At 39.8% G+C, this 16,863-nt stretch overlaps 1 protein-coding gene across 3 annotated transcripts in view; it reads left to right on the forward strand.

The window, feature by feature from the left end:
• Positions 1-946: 946 nt before the first annotated feature.
• CEP85L (centrosomal protein 85 like) overlaps positions 947-16,863 on the forward strand; it is a 174,299-nt gene continuing 158,382 nt past the window's right edge. Inside the window, exons 1-2 of one of the 3 annotated variants that reach the window (XM_032339692.1) lie at positions 947-1,347; positions 8,835-8,944. In XM_032339692.1, coding sequence (XP_032195583.1) covers positions 8,863-8,944 — 82 coding nt within the window. In that variant the 5' untranslated portion in view covers positions 947-1,347; positions 8,835-8,862. Of the gene's footprint in view, positions 1,348-8,834; positions 8,945-10,019; positions 10,461-16,863 lie in introns of those variants that run through there. The other 2 variants (XM_032339690.1, XM_032339691.1) reach the window with 2 other exon arrangements.

A 16,863-nucleotide genomic window follows, 5' to 3' on the forward strand; every position in this document is an offset into this window, starting at 1 on the left:
TTTTATAAAACTGGATATAGTCTTAAGCTCAACAACAACAACAAAATGCAACCAATTATACCATATTTACATTGTTAGAGATTTCAGATCTCCAGACTTGGTATTACTTTTTCTGATGTTTTTTAAAATAAGGCAAAGTCAAGGTCTTAAGCATTTTCTGCATCTGAATTCCTATCCATGAATGTAGTAACATTAAACATTTTGCCTAAAATAACCCCATAATGGTCCTGAGTATTTATGAATAGTTAGCTGGGGTAGGATTAAAATTTGGGGATTTATAAAAATTTAATTTTAAAAGAAGAGCATAATAAGCCTTATTAAAATGTTTATATACTGTATTAATACAGTTTATAAACTGTCTTTTTTAAAATAAAATAATAAAGACTTTTTAAATAAAGCCTTGTCTTTTTTTTTTTTTAAGGCACAAGAGAAAAATACTCTGGATATAAAGGACCACCTATTCTTGCATGCATTAAGAGGACATATTAATAAATATCAGTTTCATTTATACAAACCTTAAACTATAAGAAAATTTTAAGATGACAGTTTACGTTAATCATGTTTTTCTCAGTTTATCAATACTCATTTTTTTCTTTGAATATTCTGATACTTCTCACATTAAATGACATCCTCCTTATCATATTTAATAAAAAAACAGATTCAGAGAACCCACGAGGGGTGGGAGTTAATGAGGCAGCTACAGACAACATTACAAAGCCCCTGGCCATGGTGGAAAGAAGGACCATTCATGACAACTGGAGGGGCAGAGAACATCCCCAGACTCAGGAAAAGTGTGAGTTACAGATACACAAACATGCAAAGACTGTTTACTGAAATAAATACTGAAGTATTTTGAAGAGACCAATATAGATCCTACAACCCTAAATCCAGTGTTTTTTTTGTTTGTTTGTTTCCAATAGGAGAATAATCTGGTTCTTTTTTCTCCCAGAAACCACAGGGTTCAGTATGGGTTACTGGGAGTCTATAAAAACCATCTCTTTTTAATGACAGTCTGGCCATCGCCTGGCAATCTGCCCCACCATCCAGCTCCTCACTGTAGCAATACTCTGGCTCTGGCCCTTTGCCAGTATCTGTAAAGGGATCAGGGCATATGAGCTTCACAGTGGCTCTCGAGGTCTCCTTATTCTGGCACCTTCTCTGGGAGGCAGGCTGTCACCTCCGCAGAAAGCCACTTCGCAGCCTACAAACTTTACCTTCCAACCAAGGTTGTATTAATAGGAGAAAGCCCACACATTCTGAAGCATTTTAAGGAAATTCATCATAAGCCCCTGGATGAAAAGGCAACAGGAAACCTGCAGTGCCTGGTAGCGGCTTCCCACGTGGCAGGTACGTACCTGAAGGGTGATGACTGTCTCGGCCCTGGAAACATGGAGACATAGGCTCTCATCGGCTAACCGTGACTCATTTCCTCTAAGAAATGTTAAGCCATCTGTTCTAGAAGATGGTATGTGGGAAGAAGAAAATTCCTTAAAAAAATTATGTGGTAAAAACCCAAACTCAAAACTAGAGCAAAAATGGCATTGCTCTTCTGTGCACTGAGTTGCTAGGAACAGCTTGAGGCAGCAAAATCAGGAGCTGGACGGATTCAGGGGCCATTTTAGGGCAAGTCAGGGTGGGATTAGATGTTCCAGTCTGCACTGTTCTCCTAAGCCTGCCATGATCTGAAACTTAGCTTTTGGGTCTGGGCCAGAACCAGACTGATGTTCAAGGGTGAGCTAATAAGCAAGCAGCATTCAGGCAGGGCTGTGCAGAATTCTCTGGATAATGTCTTTCACTCTGTTCTCCCTCAAAGCTGATCAAATGCCCCCAACTCCCCCTCTTCTGAGTGTCTCTATCGGTCCCTCCTGCTGAGATCATGTGTTTTTTTTTAAGATGATGAACATAAATGCTAACGGCTATCTCTATCTTTTGGTCTCAGTTGAAGACAGTTGTCCTTCACTGATTTTTCATGGTATAAATAACTTGCCTAACTTTTCTAAGGCTAAATTTGCTCCAGAACTTCATTAGGAAATTATCTGTTGTAATAATAACAATAATAATAATAATAAAAGAAACTAAACCTAGCAAGTAATGTAAAAATGTGTCTAATAATCCAATTAGGCAAATATCATAATTTCATGTATACCTTATATACACACATATGTATTTGTAATTTATTTTGCCGTCATTCATCATACATGTTGAAGAGTGAATTTACCTGTAGATACTTTGTTCATTGTTAATTCATCTCATATTCTCTGTGAACACTTATGATAATGAGTGTATTTGATATTCAGGCAGCTTTTCTGTGCTTTCATTTCGCAGTTTAATTGGTGATTCAAGGTTCATTAAAAAACAGAAGTCTCAATTACAATAATGAAAGTATAAATTAGTTATCCCACTAGGTTTTGAAAAACTTTTAAGTCTTCTTGGGTTGTAAGAAAAGTCTGTAAGATGTTATACTTTTAAAATTCAGTTTAAGGTAGTTAAAAATGTTAAATATGGGTTCCCTGAACATAACGTTGCAAAATACTACAAATCTTTAAGAAATACCTTGTTTGTGACTCAAAGTAGAGAAAAAAAGGATCAATTTTATTCATTAATTTTAATTTAGTCCAGATATGTTCAAAATATAAGGTGCTTTCCATTTTTAAAAATGGAGATGCATTTCACATGTATTTTCAAAAATGTGTTTAAAATGCAACAACTTGATATGTTAAAATTTTGAGATATAAGTGAAACAATTAAGTCCACACAATATTAGCTTACTTATATATTTATTAAATATACTAATTTAGGTATGTTGCTTTTTCCCATTGCCATATTTAACATATATTTAGAACCACTACTATGTAATACTATTTCACTACATTTTAAAGTGATCTTTGGGGGCACTTGGGTGGTTCATTTGGTTAACTGTCGGACTCTTGACATCAGCTCTGGTCATGATCTCAGGGGTGTGAGCTTGAGCTCTGGGCAGGTTCTACACTGGGCTTGGAGCCTGTTTAGGATTCTCTCACTCCCTCATCCTCTGCCACTCCCCTGTCCTCAAAAAAAAAAAAAAAAGTGATTTTTAGTTTATTTAAATATTTTATTTGTTTACTTGTCAGAGAGATTGAGCACAAGCAGGGGGCACGTCAGGCAGAGGCAGAAGGAGAAGCAAGCTCCCTGCCATGAAAGATGCCTGATGCGGGACTTGATCCCAGAACTCGGGGACCATGACCTGAGATGAAGGCAGACACATAACTGACTGAGACCCCACGTGTCCCAAAAGTGATCTTTTAAAAGTTCATTTATCTTTTTTTAAAAAATAGATTCCAAATTTTGCAGATTGAATTTAAGTCAGGCTAAGTGACTTCTTCAATCAGTATGTTGTTGATCAAAATAATTCAGAGAGTAACCCTTAAGATGAAAGACTGTAGGCACTGGAGTACAATGACTCCACCTTTCCTTAGAGATAATTTGGGTTAGAAAAACCCCAAACAACCCTTACCAATTGATATGTATATATGCTTACACAATAGAAAATTTAAAAGCTATAGTGAAGTAAGGCAATCTTTCATACCTGTCCCTAGTTTTCCTGCCTTAATTAGGTGCTCAACAAATATTTACTGAAGAATGAATATACTATCTTCTTTCTGTCTTTAAAAATATGTAATATTTTTATAATCAGAAAAAAACCCCAAGAAATCAGTTTCCCCATAAACCTGAAAATTGCAGCTAGACTGGTGTTTTGTTTTCTGAATGTAATACTTGTTAAAATTCTAGACCTCCATGGAAATTTTATCAAAAAGGCCCAATCCTTAAATTAACCCAGATCATTCTAGGAATTATTTCAGTGCCATTAACTGTACTTCCAGTTCCTGGAGATCACTATTTTCTTCCATTGTGTAAGTAATATGGGGAAAATTCTTTGGATAAAAACTTACCAAAATTAACAGCCTTATCAAATTGAATTCTCTTCTACTACCCAGTAGTAAGAAAGCTACTAGAAAAGAAAACCATGTTAACCTTTGAAAATTATTTGAATGGAGACTTTGTAACCAATTAACTATTCTTGGTTAACAAAAGTCCTGTCAATCTAAGTGAACACAGTAAATTTCATACATTTGTTATTTGCTCCTGGAAGTACTTCGGATAGTGGCAAATTTTTCTCACTGGGACAGCCGCTGCCAGGACCAGTCCAGTTAGAACTACTCAGAACTTTCTCTCATGAGTTTGTGTGTCCGAGTGGTATTCTGAGACTGCTAAATCCTTTGGCTTCTCTCAATTCTGCCTTCCCCTGGTGTTCAAACTGGAAGGTGCTTATATGTGTATACTATTGTGTAGTTTCAGTCCATGTTACTATGTGCTGCTTTCCTGATCACCCATCCTTGGTTTCCTGTCCTCAGAAACATTGTCATCACGTTTTATAGAACCCGACTTTACTATTTAAAACAAACAAACTCAACTCCTTTATGTCTTTATCCTTGCAGATTGTTTAGTTGGGTTCTCTGGGAAGCAGACACTAAAATGGAGTCAGGAGTGCAAGAGGTTTTTCTTGGAGGGTAGCACCTGTGAAAGATGAAAGGGGAGGGAAATAGTTTTGGAAAGGGAAGACTCAGATGCCAGTGCAGAGCTGACCGAGTCTCAGTCAGCCCAGCAGAGAGCTAGAAAACAAAGACTGGTGATTACACGGGTTCTGCGTGGGAAAGAATGGCAGGGCCCACCGTCTCTGCCATGTTCAGTCCCAGGCTGGAGCTATCCAGGAAAAATGGCCTGCCCTCAAAGCTGAGGCAGATTCTTCAGGAGCTAACAGCTGGAGCCACCAGTCAACTCTATTCCTTGTGGCTGAGCATCAGTGTTTTTCTGGAAGGGAGATCAGAGACCTGCAACTCCAGCGCAGCCTCATAGATAATTCCTCCTCTGCCTCACCTCTGCAATCTTAAACTCCAACTTTCTTCCCACTCACCCTAATGCCCCATCTTTCCACCATTCACCTGCCTATTGTCAGTGTATCTGCTCTTCAGTTTCCTGAGAAACTTCCATCCCTTTATTCTCTCAGCCTTCCGTCCACATTTCAGTCTTCTCTTGATTTCACTGTTCTCTTCAGAGAGGCTAGACCCAGATGCCCATCACCTCACCCATTCTCTAGCCAATATCCTTAAATTCTTTGCCCCTTTCCCTACGTGTCCACACCACAAAATCCTGTGATTTTATCTGCCTTCTTTATTCCTATACTCAAACTGCTGGCTGCAGCTAAAGAAAAATCATACAACACCACAGATTAATGTCACATGGTTTCCAATCTTAGCCGAACCCTAAACATTATACAGAAATCCTATAATTAGGTACTTCCTTCTTGCACAGCATCTGAAGAAAAATCTTATAATTTGTTTCGCAACATATTAAAGATCATGATGGGAAAAGCATGGGCTTTGGGATCATATGGATTAGGTTTGGACGCTAGCTCTTTACTGCCTATATGACCTTACTTCTCTGGGTCTTTTTCTCCCAAGCTTTAAAATAGAGCTAAGATTGCCTGATGATGACAGATTGCTTTATTTATTTTTTAATTTTAATTCTAATATAATTAACATAGAGTGTTATATTAATTTCAGGTGTACAATATAATGATTCAGCAATTTTATACATTACTCAGTCTCATCATAAGTGTACTTACTCTTAATCCCCTCCACCTACTTCATCCATCCCCCCCCATTCCCCTCCCCGCTGGGAGAACAAACTCCCAGTTTGTTCTCTCCATAGTTGTGTCTGTTTTTTGTCTTTTTTTTCCCTTGTTCATTTTTTTAAAAATTATTTTTATTTTTTAATTTATTTTTTAAAAGATTTTATTTATTTGTTTGACACAGAGAGACACAGCAAGAGAGAGAACACAAGCAGGAGGAGTGGGAGAGGGAGAAGCAAGCTTCCTGCTCAGCATGGAGCCCATGCAGGATGCCAGGCTCCATCTCAGGACGCTGGGCTAATGACCTGAGCTAAAGGCAGCCGCTTAACCACTGAGCCACCCAGGCGCCCCTATTTTTATTTTGATGACAGATTGTTTTGAGGATTACATAAAATATTTAATTGGTTTAGTGAGGAGTCTCAGTTCATTTAAAATAAATATTCCAAAGTCTCACGATTGCTATCAATTATACTTTATTAAAAAGCTGCCTTTCCACTGAGTTCATCTCAATCCAATTCCATAATATTTTGACCATTTGAAGTTATTAAAACAGTCCTCTTCTCCAGTAGTGCTGGTTAGGCAGCAGGCTGTGTGTGTGTGTGTGTGTGTGTGTGTGTAGTGAAGGTGTGAGCTGCTTTCTTGAACTCCACCCTTCTCTCCATACACTTATCCTTCTGGTGTCTGAATAGGAAGACAGGCAGGGGAGAACTTGTCTCTTTATACATTGTCAAGTTTGCTGTCCCCCTTCATTGTAAATGACCTTGCATCTTTTCTATAGGTTCAGTATGACCACGTGGTGACCACAATAAGTTCCATTCACAAATACATCAATCCTAAGCAGTTTCAGTAAACACTGCTGGTACCTTGGAAGACTTAACTTTGTCTTTCCTTTAAGTTCCATCCCTCCCAGCTTTGCCTCCCACTTAAAAGACTGCTCCATAATTTACTGGTTCATGTCTTACCTACTTTCTCATTGGCCATTACAACTCAACTTCGGAGCCAAAGGTACAGATGGGATTAATTTTCTGTATCGCCCAGGAATCATGGACTTGAAATGAGATATCCTCACCCCCTTGGCCTGGGCCACACCACAGATGAGGAAATTGAGGCACAGACAGGTTGAATAACCTATATGTCTTCTATTCACCTTTGTATAGTTGAATGTATCTGCTAGGAATCCAATTAAAATTTTTTAAATCCACTGTCAAAAGAGTTTCTTAGTGGGGCGCCTGGGTGGCTCAGTGGATTAAGCCGCTGCCTTCGGCTCAGGTCATGATCTCAGGATCCTGGGATCGAGTCCCGCATCGGGCTCTCTGCTCAGCAGGGAGCCTGCTTCCCTCTATCTCCCTCTCTGCCTGCCTCTCCGTCTGCTTGTGATCTCTCTCTGTCAAATAAATAAATAAAATCTTTAAAAAAAAAAAAAAAGAGTTTCTTAGTTCCCTTTTTTCATTATTATAAATAATTATTTGAGATTACAACAACCCACAATAAATTCAGTAATCCGTCATTTTTATGATCTGGAAGAGTAACATTATATATCAAAGCCCTTGTAACACCCTTGATACACCAGAATTATCTGTCCCTTGGAATTTTTTAGACTTCATCCACAAATCTGTCCCTCTCAAGTAGAAATTGTTCTTTAGGAGCGATTTCAATTATTACTGGATGTTTTAATTTTTCTACATTTTGTTGGTTTTGACATTTTTATATTTTTATAAACATTAACCACTCTGAGTTTTCCTCATATTATGCACATGATAGTTCCTTCTCATTTTAAAATATCACTTTTATCCTCTGTTGTATCACTCTTCAATTCTCTGGTTGTTGTTTGCCCAATACGATAAATTTATGTAAGAAAAATATATAAGATATATTATATATATATGAAAATACATATTTATATACATATAAATATATAAGATAGTTTAACTTAATCAGATCAGAGATTCATATCCAAAGAATTTAAGATTTATAAATGCAATGTTTATTTTTCATTAAAAATTTTTTTTGAATGCAATATTTCAAATGAAGAATTTAATATGGTTTGATATTAAATATGGTGTTTTTGGTACTTTTTTACTCTTTCATGACCTAGTTTATACTTTTAAAAGGTCGACTTCCAAAACATTCCAACAAGAATCTAAATTTCACCTAAGCAACTGTATTTAAACACACACATATCTACACACATGCACAGAAACATACATAGTCATTATTTTCATTACTTGCTTTTATTATTGCTGCTTACAAGAACAATTACCAGAATATTTAAGTTCAGTAATAAATGTCTGCTTATAAGATTCTCCTCATGGTTTTTTCATACTATAATGACAAAACAAAAATATGCCAATTTACAACATCAGGCTTGGTCATGGTTAGGTAGTTCTTAGGCTCTTAAATCTGTGCTATGATAAATTTTAATCATTTTGAGAACTATGGATACTGGGTGTGAGGGAAATCAGAGTTCATTATATACTATATAAATAAAAAAGTGGTTACAGTTTACTTCATATACATACTATTCTTGCTTTGTATTTGCTATTTTAATTGCATTAGATCTGTATCCTTCCAAGTTTAATTAGTAGGAACACAAAAATTTTTATCTTTGGTGCCAACTACCAAAATAGAAAGATGTTTTTACTATTTCCTTTTACCCTGTAATTGGTATTGAAATATTTTACATAGTCTCAGCTTCACATGTTCTTTTGTGTGTGTAGCAGCATGCCCTCCACACTGGCAAAAAATACATAGAAAACCTGAGCAAATGATTAAAAACAGAAACAAAAACACTGCTTAGAATTAAGGGGAAGTTGGGAGAGTTTTGGAATAACAAATAAATATAAACTCACAAAAGATCAAGATATATCTGTAATAATTCATGCATTTCTTAGAACTGTATAAAAAATTTTGGTGTTTAATAAATATCATACCTGTTATGAGACTATGGTAACTATAAATCATGAAAACAAGGATACTTTGATATAGCTATATAGGTTCTGATAATTCTTTCTGGAACTTTTTATTATTATTTTTTAGGCTTCTTTCTGAACCTCAACTATTCAAGTTTTCTAAACTTGAATAACTATTCAAATGAACTAATGCACATTTAAATCAGGAAAAGGAACCCATCACATCCTTTCATGTTTCTGTCACTTTCTGTCCTCAGGAAGAGCTGACCCTTGGGCCAACTGCTCATGATTGGGAGAAATAAATGGAACTCTACGGGTGGAAGACTAAATGTAAAACTGCAATCAGATAAATTACAACATAGATGTGGTAAGTAATAGACTAAACAACTAAATGTACTTTAACCTCTAAAATCTTTAAGCACCCCCAAAGCGTTTAAATAGAAATGCAAGGCCTCTGTTAGCAAACTTCTAAAACAGGAAAAAAGCATCACTGGACTCAAAGTCTTGTTGAGGGTAGAGGCTTGCTTTTTAGTTTATCTCTTATTCATGTACCAGGTGTAAAACCCTCCTACAGTGCTCCACCAATATTTATTAAATGAACCCTTTTGTATCTAAATGTTGGAAGGATCCTGATATTGCCAGTGAAAAGATTTAAGGAGAGGATGCTGCACTCTTTTGTCCTTCCTCAAGATACATAATCTTGTACTGGGGGGTTCAGGTGAAGAGTGGGAAGTGACCAAACGTAGGAGGAACTTGATGGTGTAGGGTGTAAGGAAGTTACTCCCATTGCATGGTTTGGTGCTATTTTGACTCCTTCCTCCGTAGTTGCTTATCTGAATCACTGGGGGGATAGATTAAAATTTACCGCCCCTCCCTGAACGTTCCGGTCTTTTTCTTTTCCGCCTTTTCCTGCGCACATTCTTCTATAGGAGCTATTTTGCTGTCTGCTCCCCGTGCCCCGCCTGCCCCCCCGCCCCCCTCGCCCAGGAACACGACTTCTTTCCTATCCCCCAAAGTGATCTATCAACGATGCTTCTGCAATGCATGATGACTTTAATCCCAATCCCAAATAAAACTGGGAGTCCTCAATCCCTCCCGGGCCGGCCTTTTATCTCAAGCAGTTATGCAGCAGGGCCAGGTCTAACACGTCTCTTTCAGAGAGGTGCCCCGAGGCCATGAGGGATTACCCAAGGGAGGGCGGTTCCGAAAGATACAGCCCGGGGGCCAGTTCTTCTCATCTTCTCTGCTCAACCGACTGAGCAGTAGGATGGGGAGGGAGGAACGCAGCTGGTGCGTGGAGGCGACCCCTCCTCAGTCGCTGGCTGAGCAAAGGGTACGCCGCAGGACCCGTCCGCAGTTCCCGCCCCGCGCCGCGCACGCGTTATGTAAGCGCCCGGGGCCACGCCCCCGTCAGGCCCCGCCCCCACCCGGCCCTGACTCGAGCTCCGGCTCTGCCGGCGGAGGGGGCGGAGAGAAGACGCAGCTGCAACTTCGCCTGGAGGTTCTGAGCCTACCTCGGGCTCAGCCGGGAACCCAGCCGCCGTCGCCGCCGAGCCGCTGCTTCCCCGGTCCGGGCCTCAGCCCAGCGGGCTCGGCCATGGCAGCCGCCGCCCCCGGCGCCGCGGCGAATCTGGCCCCTGCGCTCCCCGCCCGTCGCTGAGCAGCCGTTAACCACACCGCCCGCCCGCCCTCCCGCTCCTGTCGCCGCGGCCCCAGGCTCTGCACAAGTTTCCGCCGCCGAAGAAGCAGGAGGCGAAGGCGGGGGAGGACGGACGAGGGGAGTCGTGCGCCCCCGGCCCTCCCGCCCGCTATGTGGGGGCGCTTCCTGGCCCCGGAGGCCGGCGGCCGGGACAGCCCCGGCGGAGCCCGCAGTCTCCCGGCGGGTAAGTAACGGGACCGTCCCCGGCTGGCGCGGGGGTTGCGGCCGACCGAGGCGCCTCGGGACCCCGGTGCCGCTCCCCTCCCTTCTCAGGCCTGGCTTCCCTCCGGCCGCCTCCCCGACGCCGCCGCGCTTACGCCCACCGGGTTTCCTCCCGGCTGCAGACACCCCGGCCCCGCCGACTGACATCTGGCGGGCCGCGTCCCCGGCCCCGTCCGCCCCGCATCGCGCGGCTTGGCTCCAACCAGCTCCTCCTCGGGCCGCAGCCCCCGCGCCCCAACTTAAAGCTCGCCTGGGCCTCCTCGGGTTGTGCTTTGTTGTCCGACCTCTTCCCTTTCCCTTGTGGGTTGTGTGGTCAACGCGGGTAACAGGGCTTGCGGGGGACCTGAGCGAGAAGGTCGCTGCGACCGTGCTGCGGCGGCGGCCCTTGGCGCGCCTGGGAGGGCCGGGGTCTGCGGCGCCCACAGCCACAGCTTCTACTTGGGGCGTTTTGGGGCGGGAGGAGATTGCTGGTGATGCGGTCTCTTCCGTGAGTGATCCCGGAGGGGACTTCTGCCCCTCGGTGAAACCTGGTCACCTCCCCGCAGCCCTCTCTGGCGTAAGAGGAGGACACGTCCAGCTTGAGCTAGTCGATCTTTGAGCAGTGGGGGTGTTAATGCGTCTGCTTCTCGCTGGCCCCTTCAAGAAAATTTGGGAGATTGCCGCGTTCGGTGTGTGAAGGGAGCGGTTTGTATCGGACAGCCATTTCATGCCTGCCTCTGCTTAGAAGTTGTGTAGGATCCACCACATTAGGATAAACGCCGCCCCCCCCCCCCCCCCACCGCCCCGCCATTCAGGATAAAAAAAAGTAAGGCTTGGATTGCCTGTGACAAGTTATTTGACACTGACGGTTCCTCCAGTCACTTTAATTGGATCTTGAACCTTTTCGGGAAGCTGAAAGTTCTGTAGGCCTTTTATGCAGAAAAAAATTGCCTTAAGTACAGACGCAAAATTTTTCCTACAATTTTAGGTGTTTCCAGAACTTCTAGGTAACCTTGTTCCACAAAATGTTTGAGTTCCACTTGTAAATGACATTTTTGTGTACATTCAAAGCTATTTGCAAAGCAAAAAGGAGAAGCAGTATTTGGAAGTGTGAATTTTTTTTTTTCTGATACTATTTTCTGCTGCTTGAAATATATCAGGCACAGTTGCTGTTAAAATTTCAAATAACACAATTTTGTGATAGTCTAGAAATTTGTGATGTGTTTTTTTAGGCATATAATTTTACCAGTTACTGGGGGATATAATTGACAAGTAGAAATTGTATGTATATTTAAGGTGTACAACTTGTATAAATGCATCATGAAATGATCTTCACAATCAGGCTAGCTAATATACCCATCACCTCATAGAGTTAACCATATTTTGGTGAGTGGTAAAAACACTTAACATCTACCCACTTAGCAAATTTCAAACATACAGTACAGTATTGTTAACTGTAGTCATCATACCCTACTTTTAGATGGAGACATATATAAATTTGATTTAAAATCATTCTCTTAAATCTGGTCTTGCAAACTTTAATAAATAATGGAATTTAATAGGCATGCATTTAGTAAGAAAAACGTGAGTAGGAATTATTTTCTCAAAGATGTATACTACTTGTCGGAAAAAGGGGAGACTGCAATTAAGAGGTTTCTGATGCTTACTGAGTATTTGGAAATTCTGCAATCAAAGTAACTCCAGTAAGTGAGAAGACAGTTCGTTATCCCTAGGGGTTGTATGGAGTGCTTTCAATTTATATGTACATGTCAGAAGCCATCTGTAATGTCTTTGTAACCTAACCTCTTTAAATAGATTTGTAATAATATGTTTGGAGGTATAATATCACCCAAGCATTGTATCCATTTTTCCATTGTTTTCCATGAGGAAGAAAACATCCTAGTGCTTAGAGGTTAAGTAACTGAAGGAAGGACTTTGAGGTTGTATTGCAGCCTTTAGACCTTCCTGTAGCAAAGAACATAGTGGAAGGGGATACTTTATAAGCAGTACCCAAGATGAAGTAATTTGGACAGGATATCTTTACAAAGCATATATTTTATCTAATTTTTTTTTTTTTTGTAGTGATAGACCATTGGTATGTCAGGGCGTGCCTTTCCAAAAAAATTTTTTTTCAGCTTTTAAGCTGAGAGTGGATTACTTTTACAGTAATAATGATAAAATTTTTGTTATGCTTCTTTATTGAGCAAATACGTTTTTTATTTTTTAAAGATTTTATTTATTTGAGAGAGAGAGATGAGATAGTGAGAGAGAGCATGAGAGGAAGGAGAGGGAAAAGCAGTATCTACACTGAGCAGGAAGCCCAGTGCAGCTCAATCCCAGGACCATAATCCAAGCTGAAGGCAGACTCTTAACCAACTGGGTCACCCAGGTGCCCCATGAGCAAATAAGTATTTAAAATTATTTTTTAGTTAGTTTTATGAAGTTCTACCATAGATGAAAAACCAAGTGTAGTTTCTTCTACAAATGAGCAGATGGTGAAGGTCAAGATAATGACCTCTGAGTTGATTTATGCAGGGATTTCTTTTCCTTTTTGAGATTTTGAAGAAAATTTATATTTTTGAAATAATCTCCAGTATATCTTTTGACTAAGTTGAGTGATTTTAGGACTTTCCTGAAAACAAAGGGCTGTCTTCTGATTGAATTTGTCAGCAATCGTTTTGGTCCTGAGGGCCAGTGCAAAGACCAGGGGTAAGTAAATAATTGCTGGTATTGAAATGAGTTTATTTCATTTCCTTTACTTCACAGTAAAGGAAAGTGGGTTAATTACGGGTATCCTAAATATGATTTGTTTATGCAAATATCTAACTAGACTAAGGAGAAAAAGAAGGGTAACATAGAATCAGCTGAAAATGCTGAAGGGAACTTTTTTTAAGTAATGGCAGTAAAAACAAATAGTAATAACAAGTGTGAGTTGGAAAATCCTGAACTTTTGGCCTTTATTTAGGATTTAATTTTGTTTTGGTACCTACAGTTTTTCAGCTTTATAGAGTAATTGTATATAAATGTAAATAAGATTAATGTGTTCTTATATTTCGATACAAAGAAAAAAAAAGCTCCCTGCCCCCACCTCTTTTTCTATTGACAAGTAGGGTTAGAAAGTTAATTAAAATTAATTAGTTAATTAATAGAACAAGTGGGCGGGTCCCTGGGTGGCTCAGTTGGTTAAATAGAACAAGTGGTATGTCTTTTATGTTTTTGGTTGAGTATATTTGAGAATACCCTACTATTCAAACTGTATAATAGTTTTAAAGTTGGTTGGAGGATGGGTATATTTCCCTTAGGTTTTTTTGTTTTGTTTTGTTTTTTAGAGAGGGAGGGGCAGAGGGAGGAGAAGAGAGGGAATCTTAAGAAGGCTTTATGCCCAGTGCAGAGCCTAACACTGGGTCTTGATCTCACATCCCTGAGATCATGACTATGACCTGAGCTGAAATCAAGTGTTAGGATGCTTAGCTGACTGGGCCACCCAAGTGTCTCTATTTCCCTCCTGTTTTAAAAATCTAGTGTAATATTTTCAGTACTTATATCTAGTTACACTGAATTTGATTCATTTTATAAATCACACTTTAAAAATATTAGTATATTCAACCCTTACAACATTTTGGAGTAGGATATGATAGTTTCAAATTGTGCTAAAATATGACATTATAGAGAACATAAGATCTGAAGAGATGTCATTTGTTTAGTGCCTTGAGCTTGAAATCTACCTCTTCCTAGGTAATGCTTTGCCATAAGGTGTTTAGTGATGTCATAATGATAGTGGTGGTAACTGGTATGATTACATCAGATACTAAGGTTTTCTGCTGTGGTTCTGAATTAGATGGATCTAAAAGTACTGTGGTAACAATGAAACGTAACTCTTTAACCTAAACTCAGTTGGACATGTTCTGTTATAATAGGCATCGGGAGGTGAGGGGTGAATCTCAACTTTAGTGATGACTTTTGTGAAATGAACTTGATTAGTAATTGGAATTTGATCAGTTCTTGGCTTGAATGAAGCTGGTTAATTAATCTGAGGCCAGACAATAAATGGTGAGTTGACAACCACTATTGTCATGTTGTGAATATTTCTGTATGTTGAGAGCAGGAAGGTTTTACAGAGTCATGATTTTTCTGATTGGATGAAATGTTTGTATGTGTATTTTGAAGACATGAAGAGTCCTAGATAGTATTTTATTGAATTATGGCTTAATTAGTGGGAACTAATATATAGAATGTACATTAAAAATGAATATTGTCATCATCTAGATAACTTCCAAAGCTGCAATGAGATACTAATTATTACTGATACTTTAAGGGTCTTCTTATTTTATACTGCCAAAATAATATTTTGAAAAGTAGAATTTATCATAGAAGATCTTTCATTTTAAGTGCAGGAATGGTCAACATAAAATGAACATCAAATTTCTTCTCATACTAATATTTTGTTTCCACTTCCTATTTTTGTTTAATTAAAAAAATCCATTGTTATTACCTAGCATAGCAGTTGGCACATAATAAGTACTTGGTAAATGTTTGTGAGTCATTCTTTCAATAAATATTATGTAGTAGGCATTGTACTAGGCTCTAGGGATACATCACTGAGCAAGAAAGATAAGGTCCCAGCTCTAAAGGAGTTTATATTCTAGTGAGGAGGAAGCTGTCTGTAAGTAAACTAACAACAAGAGAATTTACCTGCTAAGTACTGTGAAGTAAAGGAAACTGGGTGAGGTGGCAGAAGATGGATAGATCTACTTTGGAGAGGCTGGTCAGGGAAGGCCTTTCTAAGGAGGTGATTTTGAGCTGAGGCCAGAACGATGAGAAGGAACCAGGCATGAGGGCGGGAGTGTTCAGGTGGAAGGTACAGAAACATCTCTATGGTAAAAATGAGGAGTTTGAGGAATATCAAGAGCCAGTGAATCTGGAGCATAGAGAGCAGGGATGTGAGGTGAAGGAGGCCTGATGATGTAAGGCGTAGTAAGAAGTTTGGATTCTATTCTTTGTGGGGGAAGCTAGGTATGAAAGGGGAGGAGAGACGACTGACTGTTCATTCATTCACCAGGGAGTGTCCACTATGAGGTTGACGCTGTTTTGTGTATTGGGGAAACAAAGTAGACATTCTCTGTTCTTGGTGTTTAAGATCACTCCTGGCTGTTTTGTGAGGGGAAGAAATTGTGGAGGGGTGTGGGAAAAGAGCAGTAGGGAAGCCAGTTAATAGGTTATTGTAGTAATTAGGTGACAGATGATGGCTCTGATCATAGTGGTAAAATCGAATTTAGAGAGAAAAGAATGGGTTTGGAATATATTTGAGAAAGCTGACAGGATTTACTGATGGTTTGGAGGTAGAAAAGGAGGGAAGGAGAAATCAAAGACGATGTCTTAGTTTGGGCTTCAGTAATTATAGTGGATGGTAGTGCCATTTCCTGAGGCAGGGAAGAGTGAGGAAGGCAGGCAGAATTGAGTTGTTTTGGCCATGTGAAATTTGAGATGCTTTTTAGAAGTTCAGGTCTGATATTCAGTCTGGAGCTCACTGGGGAGATGGGAGAGGTGGAGGTATGAATTTTTAGAGATATGAGTGTAAATGGTGTTTATAGGTGGTCACAGAAAGTATAGAGAAAACAGCAGAGGATCAAACTCTGGGACATTTAATGTTTTCTGTCAGGTAGAGGAAGAGGAACAATCCAGAGAAACAGAAGAGCCAGTGAGTTCAGAGTAAAACCAGAGTGTGATGTTCTAGAAGAAAGAAGGCTGAAAGAAGGAGTGATCACTAAAGTCTTATAGTTCTAAGGGGCCATGTAAAATGAGTCAGAAGAGAATGGACCAATGTCACTGGCCAGTTTCAGTGAGAGACTTAAAAATTTAAAGCTGGTGGGAATTGGAGATTCTTGAATCTACTCAACTCTTTATTGCGTAGAGATTAATACATGCGTCCTAAATAGAAGTTTGAATTGCTTTCTCCTTACTACTTCTCAAGTTAGGGTCACCAGCTAGGTTTGCCTTGGATGCTCAGTGTTAAAACTAGGGGAAGTGTCTCCTGGAATGCCTTACACTGAACAGTGGCTGACCCTTGACTTTGCCCAGGGCATCTAAAATGGTATAAGTGTTTTTCCCATCAGAATGCATTTTCTGTCAGGGAACCTAGACTTTGGTAATTAGTTTTTATTCTTTGATCCGAGAATCTGCCTCAAAATAGTGACTCTGCCTCTGTTTTTATTTTCTGTCATTAAGTGTCATAAGTGGTTTTAAGATTTCATTACATAGTACTAAATTAAGTCATTCATTAGATTATAAATTATAAAGAATGAGTTTAAGATCAAGATCTTTGTTTCATGCCTTTTCTGTATGGTAGATGTCTAGTAAATAAATCTGATTGCTTTACTGATGCTACT

Source organism: Mustela erminea, chromosome 4 (assembly GCF_009829155.1).
Source record: "Mustela erminea isolate mMusErm1 chromosome 4, mMusErm1.Pri, whole genome shotgun sequence".
Classification (NCBI taxonomy): Eukaryota; Metazoa; Chordata; class Mammalia; order Carnivora; family Mustelidae; genus Mustela; species Mustela erminea.